General features: G+C 40.7%; 2 protein-coding genes across 3 annotated transcripts; one reads left to right on the forward strand and one right to left on the reverse strand.

Annotated features, from left to right (window-relative positions):
* Positions 1-6,224: 6,224 nt before the first annotated feature.
* LOC119894066 (potassium voltage-gated channel subfamily A member 7-like) lies at positions 6,225-14,000 on the reverse strand. Its single transcript, XM_038706570.1, has 3 exons — positions 12,416-14,000; positions 10,562-11,304; positions 6,225-7,549 (listed from the first exon to the last, which is right to left on the reverse strand). The coding sequence occupies exons 2-3, from the start codon at positions 11,246-11,248 to the stop codon at positions 6,611-6,613; spliced, it is 1,626 nt and encodes a 541-aa protein (XP_038562498.1). The 5' UTR covers positions 11,249-11,304; positions 12,416-14,000; the 3' UTR covers positions 6,225-6,610.
* A 179-nt stretch (positions 14,001-14,179) lies between these two features.
* hsd17b14 (hydroxysteroid (17-beta) dehydrogenase 14) lies at positions 14,180-20,368 on the forward strand. 2 transcript variants are annotated; one of them, XR_005442882.1, is made up of 10 exons: positions 14,180-14,449; positions 14,536-14,574; positions 14,769-14,866; positions 15,260-15,326; positions 15,407-15,498; positions 16,379-16,483; positions 16,580-16,647; positions 17,835-17,902; positions 18,042-18,138; positions 20,079-20,212. XR_005442882.1 is itself a non-coding variant. In XM_038706653.1 (9 exons), exons 1-9 carry the CDS (start codon positions 14,368-14,370, stop codon positions 20,223-20,225), a joined length of 795 nt encoding a protein of 264 aa, XP_038562581.1. In that variant the 5' UTR covers positions 14,184-14,367; the 3' UTR covers positions 20,226-20,368. The 2 variants fall into 2 exon arrangements, 1 of the variants encoding a protein (XP_038562581.1); XM_038706653.1 differs by lacking the exon at positions 17,835-17,902 and having other exon boundaries at positions 14,184-14,449; positions 20,079-20,368.
* The last annotated feature ends 231 nt before the right edge of the window (positions 20,369-20,599 follow it).

The following is a 20,599-nucleotide window of genomic DNA, read 5'->3' on the forward strand; positions in this document are numbered from 1 at the left end:
ACCCTGCGGGTCCCCGGACCCCACTCTGAGAACTACTGCGGTAGTGCACAGCTCCACAAGAGTCCAGTGGAGGTCCATAGTGGATTTACATAGCTACTTCTGAGATGTATTTTGAGTTCACTGCTCTTGATTGACAAAACTGTTGATTGATAAGCTTACTTTGAGCTTAATATACATAGATATTAAAAATGTTGCCATGGCAACACCGTGTAACATTTAGAAGGCCCCTTAAAACAAGACCTGAGACTTTTGCTCTTTGTTTTCCTACAAGAGCTTAAATGGAGAGTTTTTTCCCCTAGTTTACTCATGTAATTTCCTTTTTATAACTCCATTACTGTCTTGATTTCATTTCATAACCAAACTTTAAATGCTCCTGTATGTCTGAACATCCTTCAACAGGAGAGAAACTGTGAGTCTGATCGGGGGGAGAAAAGTATCTTGGTGTTGAGGTCACCTTTTTACCAGGCTTTTAACGCACAACCATGAGTTATTAGCTGATCCTTTACTTGTGCTCATCTCCTTTTCTTCTAATTTTATTTTCTGGCAGGGAGTATATTAAAGGAATAGTTTCACATTTTTAGAAATACGGTTATTTGCATTCATGAGCTAATTCAATTTAAGCTCATATCTGAGAATAATAACAAAATACACCTGCCAGCACCTCTGAAGCTCACCGCTTAACGCGTTATATCTTGTATGTTTAGTCCTTACCAAAAAAAAGATAATTCACTCATTTATAGGATGTTAATCTGAGAAATAGTGCAGCACGTAAACATTTTTGGATGGATTGAACAAACAAAATACACCAAGTTAACTAGTGAGCGTTAGGGCTGGTAGGTGGAATTTGTTACCTTTGAGCTAAACTAGGCTAGCTACTGCCACATGTTTCAAGTATTTATGCTAAGTGAAGCTAAATTGTTGCTGTATGCTACAAACATAAGAGTGTGATATTGTTATTCTCATGTAACTCTTGGCAAGAAAGATAATAAGCATATTTCCCAAAATGTCAAATTATTCCCTTAAATGATCTCAAAAACACCAAGAGGTTCATATAAATGCAATAAATATTCAACCAACAGATGTTATTTTTATAATTCTCTTCCTTCTTTCATCTCTTTACATTTTCATCCTCAGTGCTGTTCTTGCACTGAGGATGAATCACCTCATTCCCCCAACAGCGGTTACTCTTGATGTTAATATTGTCAATATTATTTATGGTTTGTATTTTCTTGTTGTGGTCTGGTGGCTGAAATGATGAGTAAAAGGCAAGATGCTGTTTTAATTATGATTTAAGTTTAAATTTACTAGTTATTTCACTTTTGCTCTCATTTATTATTTTAAGTTCTTAATTGCTGTAAAATAATTTTGTCAGTCTCTTCTTCCCTGCTGAATTGCCTTTCATTTTAAATATAAGTTTATCAAATGCCTCCCTATATCCTTAAGTCTTAACTCAGATTCACAGATCCAGGTCGTGTGTATCCATCCATCCATCCTTCGTCAACCGCTTATCCTGCGTACAGGGTCGCGGGGGTCGTGTGTATATTGTATGTAATAAAATCATAGAGATTTCTTTAAATTGTCTGCAATTACTTTGTGTTTTCTCTGCTGCTTAAGTAACTTTTACAATCTGGGGAGGGATTTGCAGTCAAAAGGGGACACACATCTGCGTTTGGTGACTAAACGCAGGAAAAATCCTGCGGAAAAAGATATTACTGGATGGAAAAGTTGCAACAGACACACAGACAACATGCACACATTACACACGAGGCTGCGCTTACACACTGATGAGACAAAGACAGATACCAACACACTTAATCCTCTCAAAGAAGAGTAAGAGATGGGCGAGGCAGGAGAGAGTGAGGGATGGGAGAGGAATCGGAGGGCGGCAGATGGCCAGAAAGACGTCAATCCTTTTCATTCTTCCCAGACAGCATAAGGGGGTGGGTAATTGCAAGTTGGACTGACGTTAGCTTCGGGTCCCTGCACGTCAGAGAGGAGAGCCGAGTTAGGTAAAGAGAAAAGGTGAAATGCTGCAGGTCAGTGCTCAGCTGAAAGCTGAAAATCTGACAATGTGTTGAGGTTTGTTTGAAAATGTGTGAAGTTCAAACGTGATGATTGATTTGAAGTTCTGGCCGATGAAGCACTAATCTGTCCTGTAGCAGGAGAGAGGGCTCTTCCTCCATCACATGACATGGAGATATCACATCTGACAACCCGAGGCAACATGGGGGTCAGGAATTTAATCATTGCAGCCATCGTCATCCAGGGGAGAGTTTGTGTGTGTGTGCACATAATTTGCTAAATCACAGGTTAAATAGATTTTGAAGAATATCTGTGATGATTAACGACTATTTTCTTTTGATAAACCTTAAAAAACAATAGGTACTAAGAGTTATTACAATTAAAATGTAACTTTTTATGAAGATTAAGGTAAAACCAGATTAACATCAATTTCAAGCCTCTCAACGATCTAATAATGTAATTGATCAAGGGGTGCAACTAACAAATTATTTCACTGATTAATCAGACTTTTTTTTGATTAATCAAATTTTGTTTCACAAGTTAACTGCAAAAATAGCCATGGATCACTTTGCATTTCCTTGGAAATTATTTGGTTTTTGGTTTTTGGTTTTCAGTTGGAGGTAAATGTATTAAATGACACAGTGCATTGAAAAGTACTGAAATTTTAATAACACATTTTTTTAACAGGTAGTACTGGCTTGACTTCAAATCACATGACTTGTTTTATTTGCTACCAACGTTGTATAATAAGTAATAATTCAGTGGATTTGTGGTGATATATAATCCATTCAGAAATAGTTAACATAATCTTTCCTCCCTGCCCCAGAAACTAAACCATTACTTTTGTTTTGGATAACATGGAATGACAATAACATTACATAAGTCATCTGGATCATATGGCATAAATTAACATGATCATTTCAAGAGCAAAACATGCTGCGTTTGGTTACTCTGAAATCTTTTATGTCATATTGCTGTAAATCAAATCCACTGCCAGCAGCGGTGAGACACATGTCCTGGTTTGTGCAATGATGTTGTTTTAAAACACAGTCTGACATCTAGAGGCAGGATTACTCATCACATGAAGCAGTGGACGTACACCTTACCACAAAATCCGTACTGACTCTTTTTGACTAATTTAAGAGCAACTCAGACCATAACACTAGAGTAATACAGACTACCCAGTATGCACCACCATCTAATAATACATGCCTCATGATGCTTTTAATAAGTTGTTTAGATTTGAGCACACACCGTCGCATTCTCCCTGACTCACTGCCCAGAGAGTCATGCGGAAGGAATTCAGAAATCCATGACATGAGTGATTAAATATGATCTTTATTAAATACAGTGAGACATATATACTCTATATATAAATATATATACACATACATAGCTACATCTCTCCTCAGAATACATGCAGGTCACACTACATACACACAGTCAGTACAACTTATAAAAGTATATCATATTCCTCTACGTTTGTTGTTTTTTTTGTTTTTTTGTTTTTTTACAGTAAAACTCAATACAAGGTGGCACCAAGGTTTTTTAGCACTACCACCACTATGTCGTTTTAGTTTACAGTAGTGACCGGTTATTCCTCAGACCATACAGAGTACAGTATTAATTCAGTCAGAAGGCTCTGAAGTGTAGTTTGACCTCACCATAGGTACAGAAATGTCAGCTTGCCCTGAGCTATACCGCCTGTGACTTCATATCAATTTTCTCCATACACCTCTGCAGGCTATATCTATTACACTACTACTGTAAGTAAAATGTAAACTGGGTTTGGACCAACTTTACAAACTCTGTCTGCATCACCGTCAGCTAATGAGTGATCTCTTTGTTGTCCACGTCAGCATGAGATCACAGAACCTCATTTCTGCCACAACTGATAAAAGTACAGGGCATCGACACCTGCTGCTCTCAATGTACTTCTAGACGCTATATGTGCAAAGCTATGGCACTGCGGTTCACTTAACACGATCAGATGAATATGCAATGAATGGATTTCTATCATGCATCACCTAAGTCATTCATTAAGGCAACAGTGAAATCAGCAAACAGTCATTACAGAGATTACACAACTACTGTAAGTCTCTGGAATATCTGTCTCTATATTGCAGTACGATCATCAGTTCTTTGTTTATGTTGAGTTTTGGTGTCAGTGTGGCCCAATTTTGTGTCTCTCATATCATTTTCGTTTTTACATTTCAGATTTTTGCATTGATGATTACATTATTAAAAGTAAGATGAGCAAACAGAAATGTGAAATTCAAATTATTTGCCAGTGTAACCTAGATAGTGTTTCAGTCAGTGCACAGCAGATCAGCTGAACATGAAAAAATGTGAACATGAATTATACACAGGCAAGCACACAAGTCTACATACAAAAAGAATAAAGTTTCCAATAATACATGTACAATGACAGAATATTTACTTGGGGTTAAATCAAGGTTTTCTTTAATGTATGTTCCTGTTTTTTCTATATGTAGTATTTACCAGGAAACATCCTAGGAAATGATAGCATTACCTAAAACATTTATTACCTGGTTAATTTGTCTGTATTAATCTTATTTTTCTTGTGGTGCCATATACAGTGGGTACGGAAAGTATTCAGACCCCTTTAAATTTTTCACTCTTTGTTTCATTGCAGCCATTTTCCAAAAATCCAAAAAGTTCATTTTATTTCTCAGTAATGTACACTCAGCACCCCATCTTGACAGAAAAAAACAGAAATGTAGAAATTTTTGCAAATTTATTAAAAAAGAAAAACTGAAATATCACATGGTCATAAGTATTCAGACCCTTTGCTGTGACACTCATATTTAACTCAGGTGCTGTCTATTTCTTCTGATCATCCTTGAGATGGTTCTACACCTTCATTTGAGTCCAGCTGTGTTTGATTATACTGACTGGACTTGATTAGGAAAGCCACACACCTGTCTATATAAGACCTTACAGCTCACAGTGCATGTCAGAGCAAATGAGAATCATGAGGTCAAAGGAACTGCCTGAAGAGTTCAGAGACAGAATTGTGGCAAGGCACAGATCTGGCCAAGGTTACAAAAAAATTTCTGCTGCACTTAAGGTTCCTAAGAGCACAGTGGCCTCCATAATCCTCAAATGGAAGACGTTTGGGACGACCAGAACCCTTCCTAGAGCTGGCCGTCCGGCCAAACTGAGCTATCGGGGGAGAAGAGCCTTGGTGAGAGAGGTAAAGAAGAACCCAAAGGTCACTGTGGCTGAGCTCCAGAGATGCAGTCGGGAGATGGGAGGAAGTTGGAGTAAGTCAACCATCACTGCAGCAATCCACCAGTCGGGGCTTTATGGCAGAGTGGCCCGACGGAAGCCTCTCCTCAGTGCAAGACACATGAAAGCCCGCATGGAGTTTGCTAAAAAACACCTGAAGGACTCCAAGATGGTGATAAATAAGATCCTCTGGTCTGATGAGACCAAGATAGAACTTTTTGGCCTTAATTCTAAGCGGTATGTGTGGAGAAAACCAGGCACTGCTCATCACCTGTCCAATACAGTCTCAACAGTGAAGCATGGTGGTGGCAGCATCATGCTGTGGGGGTGTTTTTCAGCTGCAGGGACAGGACGACTGGTTGCAATCGAGGGAAAGATGAATGCGGCCAAGTACAGGGATATCCTGGACGAAAACCTTTTCCAGAGTGCTCTGGACCTCAGACTGGGCCGAAGGTTTACCTTCCAATAAGACAATGACCCTAAGCACACCGCTAAAATAACGAAGGAGTGGCTTCACAACAACTCCGTGGCTGTTCTTGAATGGCCCAGCCAGAGCCCTGACTTAAACCCAATTGAGCATCTCTGGAGAGACCTGAAAATGGCTGTCCACCAACGTTTACCATCCAACCTGACAGAACTGGAGAGGATCTGCAAGGAGGAATGGCAGAGGATACCCAAATCCAGATGTGAAAAACTTGTTGCATCTTTCCCAAAACGACTCATGGCTGTATTAGATCAAAAGGGTGCTTCTACTAAATACTGAGCAAAGGGTCTGAATACTTATGACCATGTGATATTTCAGTTTTTCTTTTTTAATAAATTTGCAAAAATTTCTACATTTCTGTTTTTTTCTGTCAAGATGGGGTGCTGAGTGTACATTACTGAGAAATAAAATGAACTTTTTGGATTTTTGGAAAATGGCTGCAATGAAACAAAGAGTGAAAAATTTAAAGGGGTCTGAATACTTTCCGTACCCACTGTATATGTGGTTTAAAAAGAGTTGCGAAAACACTTAAAATTTACTTTATTGTGCAGCATATTTTTCACCTTTTTTGACCTGCAGGATTTTTCAAAGATTAGCTTTTATTTTATTTTATTGAGGAAAACAGATGCTTCTGTGAGTCAAATACAATCATGCAAAAGCCTCAGTGTTCATGTATCACATGAAAGGCACAAATTAGGGCTTATGTCAGTGCAAGTCTTTGTGTGCATATTGTGTGTTTGCTCCTGCATCACTCTGCTATCCAGTTAAACAGCATCTTTCCATCTTGTTACTGTCCATTTCTTGATATGAGGCAGTGTTAATCTGAAAACCCTCAGTCCATCCTGTTCTCTGTCAAACCTGAGTTACCAGAGGTTCTTTAAGGTAGAAGTTTAACCCTCTCAGATCACTAGGGGGCCGTCCGGCACAAAGCCCTGCCAGGAGAGTCCCATTGAGTGGAGCGCAGATACCTCTGTTGTTCTGCCAGTACAGGGGGGCATTATCTTCCATGTATTCATGCCCCTCGTCTGCTCCTTCCTCATCTTCCTCCTCTTCATCGTCCCCTCCCTCCTTTTCCCAGAGCGATGTGGCGACATGGTGATACTGGGTAGTGTCCTCACACTCTGTCTCCCGGTGGTAGAAATAGCTGAAATTGGACACGATGACGGGCACTGGCAAAGAGATGGTGAGGACGCCGGCGATGGCGCACATGGAGCCCACCAGCTTTCCACCGACCGTCACCGGGTACATGTCCCCGTAGCCGACCGTCGTCATTGTAACCACAGCCCACCAGAACGCTTCAGGGATGCTGGTGAATGCTGTGTCAGAACTGTCCACCTCGGCAAAGTAGGCTGCACTAGAAAAGAGTATAACTCCAATGAAGAGGAAGAAAATGAGCAGGGCAAGCTCTCTGAGGCTGGCCTTCAGCGTCTGGCCCAGGATCTGGAGGCCCTTGGAGTGACGAGAGAGCTTGAAGATCCTGAAGACCCTCACCAGCCTGATGACCCTGATGAGGGCCAGGGACACGGATGGTTGTGCGCCTTTGTCCTTGGCCAGCTCAGTGCCCAGTGTGACGAAATAGGGAATGATGGCGAAGAAGTCGATGGTGTTCATGACATCTTTGAAGAAGTGCACCTTGTTTGGAGCACAGATTAAACGCATGATGAGTTCAAAGGAGAACCAAAGGATGCAAATTGTCTCCACGATGAAGAAAGGGTCCTGGAAGGGAGTGAAGCCAGGTGGGATCAAGATGGTTTCGTTTGCTATGGTCGGGTGAGGTATGGTGGTGAATTGCTGTAAAACAAAGAATGAAGAAAAAGTGGTTACAGTTGTACTCAAAGATTTAAAAAATGAACGCATATGAGTTGCTCTGCCTAACAGATACTCTGTTGTTTATCAAAGATGAATTACAGAAGAAAGAGAAATATGAGAATAAAGGGGAAAGGTAGGGCTATTAAAAGTTTCTCCATGGAGACGATATTTCCAGGAGAGTAAACAGAGAGAAAACAAGGACGGAGTAAACAGGAGAGGGACATAGGATAAGTGAGAAGAAGCGATTATTATGAAAGTGTCTCCTCAGCACATTTGGAGTATGACATCTGTCATCAGGATCTGATCAAGCCTGGGAGATCTGTGATACTGTGCTAACTTTTCTCCCCTCTCCATTTTCACTCCCATGGCTTTATTTTAGACTTTTATATAAATCAGTTTCTCTATATTTAACCGCAAGCAAAAAACATTAAGTTCATGTGTCTCTGGGTTGCGTTACAGCCCCAGACACCGGCACGACCCGAGGCATCTGACACTTCATTTAACCCGACTGCTTGATTTTTTCTGGGAAGTAGGTGCAGGTTTGAAATGACTGGGCATTAGTGGCTTTTTAACAAGTTAGATAGAGTTACTCTTAAGCTTCGGTGGCCTTGGAGCACATATTGTCCCCACCATTATGTATTTATATGTTTTTATGTCCATCAGACTCATGTCCTCTCGCCTGTGTCCTTTACAGATTTAATTCTACGACTGAGACGGCTCAGATGAGGTTGACCTTGCATTTTAAACGGTCAGGTCACCCAAATGACAAAAGGCGTCTTTTTTTTATTAATGTGATGTAGCCATTGACGTAATTTGATTTTGATATCTTCACCTCTGAGATTTCTGCCATGACTAAAAAATTACACTCAGTGGCCACTTGTTAGGTGCACCTGTAAAAGCTAATGTGATCCAATACATCTGCTCAGCCACAAATTCTAGTTTTAAAAAGATAATAATGTTCAGTTTTGATTGACACTGTCAGTCGGGTGTTAATTCAACTATGTACTACTGAGTTTGTAGTTTGTAGTGGTGTTGAACAGGACTGCATTGTATTGAGAGGTGTTTGTAATGTTTGCCTGCCCCAAATGAGGGGAGAAGACTATTAGAAACACCTCTCAATATGATGCAGTCCAAAACAATACCATTAATAATGGTTGAATAAACACATCTCTGACACTGTCAACAAAAACTGAACATTATTTTCTTCCAAAAGGTTGAATTTGTGCTGAGCAGTTATATTGGATTATGTTAAATTGTATAGGTGTACCTAAGAAAGTCGCCAGAGTTACCTGGACATTACAAAGACATGTGCTGTCTAGTTTTTAGCTATGCTAGAGCCACAGCTGGTCAATGTCTGTCTGTCTGTCTGTCTGTCTGTGTCTGTTGGCCAGACAATGAATGAAAATTAGCACAGACGTTCGTTGTCCCCAGATGATGAATCTTAATGACTTTGGTGATGCACTGACTTTTCCTCTAGCACCACAGTGAGGTTGCCTGTTAAATATTCACAAAAGAATTCCCATCAGCCTCAGTCGTACTTTGTGCTTAGTGCTAATTAGCAAATGTTAACATGATACTAAGATGGTGTGGTAAACATTACACATGCATGTTAGCACGCTGGAGTTAGCATTTAGCTGAAACCATCAAAGTGCCTCACTACAGCCTCACAGAGTTGTTAGCATGGCTGTAGAGTAGACGAACAATGTCTCATTCACCACCATCGCACTGGGGTGATGGTGGAAATCACAGCAGTCAATATGTCAGATTCCTGGCCCATGGACGATGGCCAGATACCACTGTAGGTAAGAGAGGAAACAGACGTGTAACTTGCCATATACAACCAACAAGCAGAATCTAACAAATCAAATTTCGTTGGTTCGATTCTCACCATCATCTGGTGAGTGAGTGAGTGGGGACAGCTGTGCATGTAGATTTGGGTTTGTTTGTGTAGTATCCCAAAGCGTCAAATGCTCTGACAACATGAGCATGTATCTATCTATGTATGGGAGTAATGGAGCGGTGTAGGTTGTGACTGTAAACATAAATCCAGCGAGCACTGCTGCCTGTCACTCCTGCTGCAAAAAAACTCCACAGTCCACCTCGTGTGAGGCTAATTTCATTTTGCGGTGGTCATCAGAAAGGTTGATCTGCGAGCCACTTTTCCATGCTGTTTTCAGTGTGTAGCCTATGAGTCACGTTTATTAATACAGACATTCGTTTACGTGTTGATGTGCTGTTAGGGTTATCCTTCCTCTATATATAGCCCTTTAGATCTCCAAGGGGTAACGTGAGACAAGCTCCCCTCCTTTCCTTCCCTTCACACTTGCCTCTTTACCTCCAACTCCTTCCACTCTTTTTCTACGTAGTCCTTTTGATATGGAGTATCCACTCAGCCTGAATGTACTTGTTGGCTCTGGCAGTCATTCCTGAGTGGCCGACAAGGCATATCATCTCTCCCTCCTCTAACAGTAAACCTCCAACCAACCTGCCTTCTTTCTTTACTCTTATTTTTCCACCAGCGGTTTTACTGCCCTCCTCATCTCCCTCATTCCTTTCCCTCAATCTGAGTGGATCAGATTTAACGACAAGTCCAAAATAATCTCAGGAAAACTATCCTCTGCTGCCTTTGCTTTCCCCTTTCCTCAACCTTGATTCTTAACTTTGATGGCTTTTTCCCCATCCCTACAAAAGTTTTACTCGCTTCTTTCACTCAGTGTTGAGAGAGGAGATAAAGATGTGCTGCAAGAGCTGGTCTATGTTTGGCAATGTGACACTTGTCAGCACCTGTGGTCCTTCTACGTTCACCTCGTCACTTACTCCCTGTGTTAACCTCTCTTCTCTTTGCACCCCATCACCTTACTCCTTCACTCAACTGGTTGTTTCTTTTCATTAAATGAATTTCAACTGACATAACCTCCCTCTGCAGCCTTGTGAATCCTCTCTGTTTCTCCCCATCACTCATAGGTAGCTTGTATGTGTCAGCGCCATCCTCACCTCCCTCTGTTCCTTCTCATGCCTGAACTCAGGGAGGGTCTCCAGGCAGAAGATGAGAATGGAGATCACAATGACCATGACGCTGATGATGGCGATAATCCGAGCTCCACCGGAGGACTCCGGATACTCAAACAGCATCCACAGGCGACGCTGCAAATCATTGGTGGGTAAGGGACTCTCCTCCTCCTTGGGGAAGCCTTCATCTGCTTTGTAACGGTCAATGATCTCCTCGCTGAGCTCGTAGAAGCGTAGCTCCTCCAGGAACATGTCCAGAGGGACGTTGACAGGCCTCCGCAGCCTCCCGCCTGACTGGTAGAAGTACAGGATGGCATCAAAGACCACACGGCTCCTGTCCAGGAAGAGTTCGTTCCGCAGGGGGTCGAAGTAGCGAAGACGCCGCCGGGGGTCACCCAGCAGGGAGTCGGGGAACTGAGCGAGAGTGCGGAGCTGGGTCTCGTAACGCATTCCTGACACATTGATGGCCAGGCGTTCAGTCAGAGCCCAGCCACTCCTGCAGCGACGGTTCTCCCTACTGATCTCTCCTCTCGGCTCCTTCTTACTGCTCTCCTTCTCCAGCTTGTCTTTGGTCTGCTTGTCTTCATCACCAACCTCCTCAGATTTCTGTTTTTCTTTTGTCTGCTCTCCTCCTCGTCCTCCTCCTCCTCCTCCCTTGTCTTGACTATCCATCTCTCAATATTTGATTTTTTTCCTCTCTGTTGAATCACTCTTTTTGTCTCTTTGCTCTGGAGAAAAAACAAATCAAGGTTAACTTGGCAATGCAGAACAACAGACCAACAAACATGAGTAGATAAAAGCACTAGCACAAGATAATACAGTGGAAACCTCTTATAGTGATCACATCAGTCCGGTTTGATCACTATACACGGGTGATTATTATAACCTCTTTTTTTCTTTATTTCTCATGCGGATTATTATCTAATTGACATTTGCACATTTATTTCATGAATAAAAAGTAATGAGAGGGACAGCTTCACTATTTACTGAATTTTACAGTGTTTCAAAATACAGTACAGCGGTTTCAAACACTTTTGACACTGTCAAATTACTGTACAAATTAAATTACTGTGTATAATTCAAATACACTATACAGTTATACATTACTGTACTGTATATAAAATATAGCTTACTGTAGTTCAAATTACACTTAGGCTGTAGCCTAAAACTGTATTGTGCTACTTACAAATACATCAGAAGTACAAACAGGCTACTAAGCCACAGCTTGAAGGTGCTTTCAGTGCATTTCTAAATTTCTATCAGCCTCTAGGCTATAAATGCTGAACTGGTAGCATAGTTTGAAAACAACGTATTCATAAAATATTCTGATGTTTCTAGATGTATGAAAATACCCAAAATGTAACTCTGTAAGCTGACTACTTGATTACTATAAGCTTTTTGATCCGTATAAGCGATTGACCACCGTAAGCATGTGTGCAAGCACCGTAATCACTTTTAGCGGTTTCTACTGTGACTAAATTTTCTTTTCAAAAATACTTTTTAATCACCATTTTTGTGCATAAAATTATATTTTTGTTGTTTAATTTTGTCCTAAAATCCATGAATTGTGTGATGGTAAGAGTGAGTAGAAGTGTACTACAATAAAAATAATGAAAATGCTGACCATACCATTAAAAACAAAGCAGAATTTCTATGCAACTTTCCAATTTTAACATTAATTTGTTGATTTTTAATTAGTAGATGCAGTTTTTAAGCTTTTTCCACCTTATTCTGATATGACTGTAAATCACACCATGCAAACACAAAGCTCCACACATGCAGTCGGCTGCATGCTCATCACCAGTTTATCACCATGTCCAGTGCACCAAGGCATCTCACCTGTCTGCCGGCCAGAGCTGCCTATTCTAACTAACACATCCACAGAGTGACCATGACTCTCCTATTGTACCTTCACCTCAGGGTGCCTTTTAGGCTGAACCTTCTCTTCCTCTGAGACAGTTTGTGTATCAATTCCCTTATCATGATGTCAAGACAACCCCTCCTACTCCTCCATATCGTCCAACCTTCGTGGGTCGTGTTTGGGAGGGGAGGGGAGGCAGCAGAGGGAGCAGTGTGGCTCCTTCAGGGGCTGTTGGGGTGTTAATGTGCAGAGCGGGTGAAGTTAAGGCAGTTAAGCTTGTTTGTAGGTCACTCACTGTCTTCCCTTGTGCTCTCTCTCACGCTCAGAACGCCCCCCAGGAATGCTGTCGGGCCGAAATTCAATCTTCGACTACTTTTTCTGCCCCCAACAACCTTCCTTGCCCCAAAATGTCAACCTCTTAACCCCTCACTCTTACTTAAACATACTGTACATGTTTGCACTCATGGGTGCACATGAGCTTTGACATAGCTGTGGCCAAAACTATTATGTTAAAAAAAAAATGTGGTAGTTAAGATCATAATTTACACTCTGGGATGAGACCGCAAACATGTGGTTACTATTTTTTCATGTCGCCTCTAACTGCTTTGTGGTCATCATGTATTTTTATATTAAAACAATTGGCTTGTGCAGAATTGTCCACAAATTTAAAACAGGGGAAAATAAGAAATGGCAAATGAAAACTGACCTCCAACTATAAATCTGTCTGTGGTTATTTTAGACACAATTATGAAGTCTACACTCAGGCATTTCTGTGTGGCCCTGTGTCTGCATGACATAAAACTACAATTCCCATAACAAGATTTTATGACACAAGAACTTCGCAAATGGTGCCTTCAAAAACCCAGAGTAAATTCCCATTTCTGACTGACAGCAGCCCATATTAAATCAACAAGAAATTGGACACAAGTCAAGTAACATAAAGCTGTTATTAAACTTAGTCCGGCCTAATCAGTGTCTAATTTAAAACACAAGTCTTTTATTTGATGTTTTATTTTTAGCCATGCAAGCTGAAATGGCTCTAGGAATAGCAATATCCTCAAGTGGTCAGCCGGTTGTTCGGTTATTCACTTAAACAACTATTTGATGGATTGGTGTAAGATTTTGCACAGAGAGTTGGTATGTAGATGATTAATCCTAATGACTTTGGGTGACACGTTTTCACTTACTATTCAGTGAAATATCTCAACATTTACAGGATGGATTGGCACAAAATACTCATGTTCCCCTCAGAAGGAATTGTAATCAATTCAATGATCCTCTGACTTTTCATCCAGCGCCATCATCTGGTTAAAATTTTAAATTCAAAGATCTGCAAAACTTTCCCATCATCATCAGCTGTACTTTGTGTTCATAATGCAAATAAGGTGACAATATTCCTGCTGATATCAGCATGTTTGCATTGTCATTGTGAGGAGCATGGTGACTTTAGCCTTTAGCTCAGATCACCACTGTGCTAGCATGGCTGTAGACTAACTGGTGTCTTTATTTAGCAGTCATAAAGGTTTTATGTCATTTTACCATGTTATGTTAAAAGGGCTTTAATTTTCTTCATATAAAGTTCACAATTTGGCGACTAAATGTCCACTTTCCGGTTCCCCCCTTTACTGGCAGTTTTATGTGAGCTTTGTGATTTCCAATATTTCCAATAGCGCCTGAAGGCAGCAGAGCAAACCCCATGATTTTCAGGAACTTTGCTCTTTAGACACAAACTGCGTTTATAAACGCGGGGGTTTATTTGAGAAAGTGGATGAGACACAGACGTGCTGTGAAGAATTAGACCCAGGAAAGTGCAAACATTAATCATTCCTCGTGTCCTGCAGGGCAACAGGAACGCAGTTTGACAGCCGCGCGGATTTGCAGGGTTTTTACGACCAGATAAATCATCATCATCATCACCATCTCAGCCAAAATGTCCCTCCGCTACCACGACAAAGTTGTGATTGTCACCGGAGGATCCAAAGGGATTGGCAGAGGAATTGTCAAAGTGTTTGGTATGGTAATGATCGTTATATTATGTGGATTTGTTTGTGAGCGAGCAAGAAGTGGCGCACTGAACATTTTGCGTCTTTTTTTTTAGTGGAAAATGGTGCTAAAGTGGTGTTCTGTGCAAGAGGAGGTTAGTAATATTGTTTTTATTCAGTTTTTTTCTTCATTAAATCCTGTATTAATTAAGATAATGTATCACTATTGATATATTATCTTATTATCTTAGTTGTATTGGATTGATATGACTTTAAATTGTACACTAGATGCATGTTATAAGTACAGGAGTAGGCTATATATTTCACCATAATCCCACATGTATTACAGGTGCAGTAGGTGAAGCTCTCCAGGCACAGCTAAACAAAACAGGGCCAGGCTCATGCAAATTTGTCACATGTGACGTCTCCAAAGAAGAGGACATCAAGGTAAAAGTGCATCTTTAGTGTTACAACTTACTGGTCTGGTTGAACATAGATTTACAGTTCCTTTATGAAATGGACAGTCTTGTCATGATCATAAGATCTGACATGTCCTGTTTATCCCTTGATTTTACCTCAATGCCAAAAGACCCAGATTTATATATTATGAAAGTAACTTATTTAAGATTTGTATCTGTCCAGCCTGCTACACTAGACTGAGAACAGTTGTAAAACTACTGTTGTTGTAAAAGAACTTTGACTCGACTCCAGGACAGTTCTGTGTTTGCTTGTGCTTCTGTTTGCTTTCCTGGACAAAGTGCTTTCTGCTGCTTTGGTGGTAACTGGTTTCACTGGCCTGCGCCTCGTTGAAATGCAACTGTTGTGACTGTGTCTCCACAGAGACTGATTGCTGTCACAGTGGAGCATTATGGACACATTGACTGCCTGGTCAACAATGCAGGGTGGCGTGAGTCTCACAGCAGATGATGAGCTTGGAGATGCTTCTGGTGGTACACACTACATGCATGTCTTGTTTCCCCTCTTCAGACCCACCTCATAAACCTACTGATGACACCACAGCAGATGAGTTTAGGGATCTGCTGAATCTGAACCTCATCAGCTACTTCCTGGCTTCTAAAGTAATGTTTCCAACTTGTGTTGTGTGACACTTAAAATGGGTTAATAATGGGCAAATAACTTTCTCCCATAAAAGCTGACCCCTGGAAGCAAATAAAGGCATACAAGGATTTGACTCTTTTAAGCAACTAAACACCTTATTGTACTGAATACTTTTTGAAATTGTACAGCAGAGAGATGATGGGAAATCAGGATGAGAGAGATGCAACTCCCAACCTGGATCCAAACCTTGTTGCTGTAACCCCTAAGCTACAGGACCCCTGTACTTTTACTTTGAAAAACATCTATCTGAGTTTATGTGATGTGAATTCCTCTCTTTTAAATTTCCAGTTGTGCAATTTTCAGAAATGGGATGTATTGTATTGACTATTAAGGGTTCAGAAATTCTGATTCAGACAATTCAAATGTTAAATGTTGTTAATCTATTCAGATTGCTCAGAATACATTGGTCCTTTATTAGATCTAAAAATTCACATTGTCAAAATGTCAGCTGCTTAACCCGGATAAGTGAAACCAAAATTCAAGATAAAAACATTCAATACTTGAACATTCAGGAACCAAGGACAACCAATCAGGTCTGAATAGAATTGATAAGAAGAAGGTGACGTTTTGTCAGTCACATGATCCAAGGAAGATGTGTTGAGTGACTGGAAACTCTTAAATTTTAAATCTGAATTTGTAAGGTTTTTGAAATTGCAAGCTTATAATTATTATTAATTATTAGGCAGGGGAAATTAAACTTGTGTTGTTATCAGTTGCTTATAAAAATTAAAATTATTATGACCTTTCTTTGCTTCCATTGACCTCTGTCACTCACTCATATACACATATTGTATGTATAAAGCATCTTTGAAGTCATTGAATGTCTCACTCTCTCTTCAGTATGTGTTGCCGTACCTGCGACAGCGTCAGGGAAACATCATTAATGTTTCCAGTCTGGTGGCCACCATCGGTCAGAAAGATGCTGCACCGTATGTTGCCACCAAGGTGAGTTAATCTTCCAGGCAACAAGTGTCCACTTTTCATTATTCCTTCAATCCCAGCTTTAGAAGTAGTCCTGTAATGTGATGTTTTCTCCACAAGGGGGCGATAATCTCAATGACAAAGGCAATGGCTGTGGATGAGAGTCGCTACGGAGTCCGAGTCAACTGGTGAGACAAACTGGTTTGTGTGTTCAGTCCGGTCTATGGTTCAGTCTGGTTTCTTCTTCAGCCTTCTCCTCGCTTAGATTACTGATTTTACTCTCACTACTTGTAGGCTACATTATCTGGGAAATTTCCTTTTGGCATTACATGACCCCTATGTTTAAAGGGTCTGTAGTAGTGCTGTAACTATTATGTTTGTTTATTTATTTAAGTCAAGGCAAAGAATTACTGTAATAAATAGTTGATATATTTTATTTATTTTTATTAACTTGTTAACAGTGGTGAAATAAGTATTCAGATTATTCACTAAAGATAAAGTACCAGTAATCAAAAAAGCAATCAAAACAAATACTTAATTTTGACTGAAAGAATTTACCTAAAGTATTAAAAGTAAAAGTACTCATTATGCAGTAAAATGTCCCCTGGGACTGATCTATTATATATCACTATAAGATTGTCAATACTGATGCATCAATGTCTAAATAGTATTTTACTGTTCTAGCAGCAGTTTTTACTAGTGTGGACACAGTTAGTTTTAACTTCTTTATATACCGTTAGCTAGTTTTTACTACTTTATATACACTGCTACTTTATATAGGCAGTTTAGTCTAGTGGTTCCCAACCTAGCGGTTGAGCCCCTCCAAAGGGTCACAGGATAATTCTGAGTGGCCGTGAGATAATTAAAGGTTCAGTGTGTAACTTTTAGTGGCATCTAGTGGTGAGGGTTGTGAATTGCAACCAGCGGCTCACGGTTCATTCACCTGTTTCTCGGAGGTCCCTTTTCCCGAGTTGTGAAGTCGTTCTTCTGACTTCAGTGTGTGTTCATGTGCTCTTAAATCAGAATGTGGAATCAACATGGACGCTACTACAAAGATGTGTTGGATTAGTATTATCAGAGCGTATAAACAACACACAGACGTCTAGTTCACTCTACATGGACAGCAAACTAACCTTTATAACCATATTACAAATTACATTTTTGGAAAATATGTATATACCTCACGTGGTTTTGCACAAATTAAAGCGTGTGCAGGAGAAGCTACGGTGGCTGACGAGCTCTGTCGATTCTTGTGCTAAATAATACTTGTGGTGTCTTGTCCAAATTTCTCTTCTTTTCTTACTTTTAATAAGTCAGACAACTACTACTACTACTACAAATGTTACTTCTTCTTCTTCGCATGTATTCAATGTAGGGACGAAAAGCTTTCTGTAGAGCCGTTTGTCTATTTTCAGCATGGTGGCACATCATGGCAATGTCCATGTAAGTGTTTCTGGAGTAACACTGCTCTAACACTACAGTTACATAAATTATGCAAAGCAAACACTTTCTGCAAATATTTAACTGACAAATGTAATAGTACCCTTTATTGTCCAGTAACACTGCGTGCCATGTCTTGTAGCATCTCTCCAGGTAATGTGCTGACACCTCTGTGGGAAGAATTAGCTGGACACACACCAGATGCTGCAGCAGCCATTAAACTGGGAGAAAATTCTCAGGCAAGTTCACACAGTGGAACTAAAGGTTAAAAAAAAAGACATAGTTTATTAGTCATATGCGTGCTGTCATGTGACAGTACATCGTAAGCAATAGTGAGATTTCCTCTCTGATAGTGAAGACTTTAATCCACAAAACATAAATGAGGGAACTCTTGTAAAACATAAATCCTATCACCAGGTCCAATATTAAAGGCTTTGTTGTTCAGTGGCATTGAACAGATAAGTGGTGAGCAAATAAAATGCAGCATAATAATATTAAAGAAAGTTCTCTGTCTGTCACATAACACTGATGCTTCCTGCTGCTGCTTAGATCTTAGATCTTAGATCTTAAGAATTACCCTTGGTAAAGGTAAATCATTATGAGATATCAGAAAGAATCAGAGTTATTGCCATTTAGGTTACATATAACAACATACAAGGAATTTGCCTTGGTGTTCAGCTCCCACTTGAGGCCAGGGGTGTTTATGGTGCCCAGAGTAGCAGAAGCGATGCCACCAGATGGTTAATCTCCCACCTGTAGGCAGACTCATCCCCACCAGAGATTAGCCCAGTGAGGGTGGTGTCATCCACAAACTTCAAGAGCTTTGCTGGAGGTGCAGCTGTTGGTGTACAGGGAGAAGAGCAGAGGGGAAAGAATGCAGAATTGGTGCTGATGGTCCGAAAGTCAGAGACATGTTTCCCCAGCCTCACATGCTGCCTCCTGTCAGACAGGACATCTGTGATCCACATGCAGGTGGAATCACGCACATTCAGCTGGGTGAGCTTGTTCAGCAGAGCTGGCATGCTACTATTGAAGGCGGAGCTGAAATCCGCAAACAGGATCCTGACAAAGGTTCCTGATGGTAAATGAACTGTACTTGTATAGCACCTTTTTAGTCTACTTACCACTCAGAGCGCTTTACCCCACAAGTCACATTCACATCAGAAAGAAAACAATCATACACACACTCACATGGCATAGCCATTTTGAGCAATTTGGGGTTCAGTATGGTGAAGGATGAAGTGGAGGGCCATGTTTACTACAGACCTTTTGGTTCTGTGGGGGAACTACATGGTGTCCAGAAGTAGGTCAATGATAGATTTGAGGTGGAACAGCACATGGTGCTCAAAAGCCTTCATTGCCACAAAGGTCAAGGCGATGGCTCTGTAATCATTAAGTTCATTGGTCCTTGTTTATTTGGGGGATGGGGATGATGGTGGAGGGCTTGAAGCAGACTTGTACGTGGCATGTGTCCAGTGAGGTATTAAAGATGTCTGTGAACAGCGGAGACAGCTGATCAGCAAAGTGCTTTGGGGTAGAAAGAGAGACAGAATCTGGTTCTGCCTCTTGAACAGGCGGTCAAGATCTCTGTCCAGGATGGAGAGAGTTGTCACTGTGATAGGGGAGGAAGGGGCCTCTGAGGAGGGCAGTCGTGGAGAGTCCTATGCCCCTGTTGAGGTGGGGGAGGTGGAGCTGATGAGCTGGAGCTGGTCTCCATAGTTTCACTCCATAGCCTACAGTTCCTTCAACACAATAATAGAGGAATTATTCATTAAATATAATTATTTTTTCCTTTTCTGTAGTTTTTCCAGCGATTCAGGTTACAATAATGACATGAAAATCAATATTAAGCCAGCGTGTCATTAGGAAGCTCAGTTGGTAGTTTTGCCGAGGGTTGACTGTGTTCAAATCACTGAATCTGCAGGTTTTTTGCATGGAGTCTTGCGTAAAACACTTTCAGGAACTTGTCACTTCCTGGAAACAAAGAGCATAAGCCAATAAATGATTAAATGCTTCCTTTATTTTGGCAAATTGTTAAAAGCCCAACTGCCTTTTACAGTGCAGTAACAGTGCAACAGTATAAAGTACAAAACACTAAACACAAGGAAGTTAAATGGTGCAACCACAAAAAATGTGCTGGAAACTGAACAAGAATGAGAAATGTTTTCTTCTCAAACAGCTGATGGGCCGGATGGGGACTGAGACTGAGTGTGGACTGGCTGCCTTGTATCTGGCGGCTGATGCTACTTTCTGCACTGGGATAGACTTGCTGCTCAGCGGCGGAGCTGAACTCAACTACGGCTTCAAGAGTCAGATCCCATCCTGACTGGCCTCCACAGTCTCCTCATGGCTTGTTTTTACAGATTAATGTGTTTAATGCAGATTATACATTATGTTTAAGTGTGCTGGTGACATTACTAAGAAAAATACTAAATGGTTATTAATAAAGGGGGGATTTTCATTCATTTAGTTGAGCAAATTGCCTGGCTGAAATAAGACACTTCAAACTGTGTAAGAAGACCTGCAACACTCCCCACTCATCGACCAATCAGCGTCAATCTCTTTGACCTCGAATAACCTCCTGTGGTGTCCGCCAATCGGATGTTAGGCTTTTGTCACTCCTTCAATGACTTCTGAATGTGACTTAATGTTACTGGTCACTACAACTAGAAGACTATAATATTAAATTGATTATTTTTT

Source organism: Micropterus salmoides, unplaced genomic scaffold, assembly GCF_014851395.1.
Source record: "Micropterus salmoides isolate LMB-PRFRI ecotype aquatic unplaced genomic scaffold, ASM1485139v1 Ms_hic_scaffold_10, whole genome shotgun sequence".
Classification (NCBI taxonomy): domain Eukaryota; kingdom Metazoa; phylum Chordata; class Actinopteri; order Centrarchiformes; family Centrarchidae; genus Micropterus; species Micropterus salmoides.

Excerpts from the sequence above, each read along its gene's own strand:
- LOC119894066 (XM_038706570.1), bottom strand. The coding sequence starts at position 11,248 with ATGGATAGTCAAGACAAGGGAGGAGGAGGAGGAGGACGAGGAGGAGAG. Across the intron at positions 7,550-10,561 it reads ATGAGAAGGAACAGAGGGAG|CAATTCACCACCATACCTCA; the intron begins GTGAGGATGGCG and ends TTTGTTTTACAG.
- hsd17b14 (XM_038706653.1), top strand. The coding sequence starts at position 14,368 with ATGTCCCTCCGCTACCACGACAAAGTTGTGATTGTCACCGGAGGATCC. Across the intron at positions 14,867-15,259 it reads CCAAAGAAGAGGACATCAAG|AGACTGATTGCTGTCACAGT; the intron begins GTAAAAGTGCAT and ends GTGTCTCCACAG. Across the intron at positions 18,139-20,078 it reads AACTGGGAGAAAATTCTCAG|CTGATGGGCCGGATGGGGAC; the intron begins GCAAGTTCACAC and ends CTTCTCAAACAG.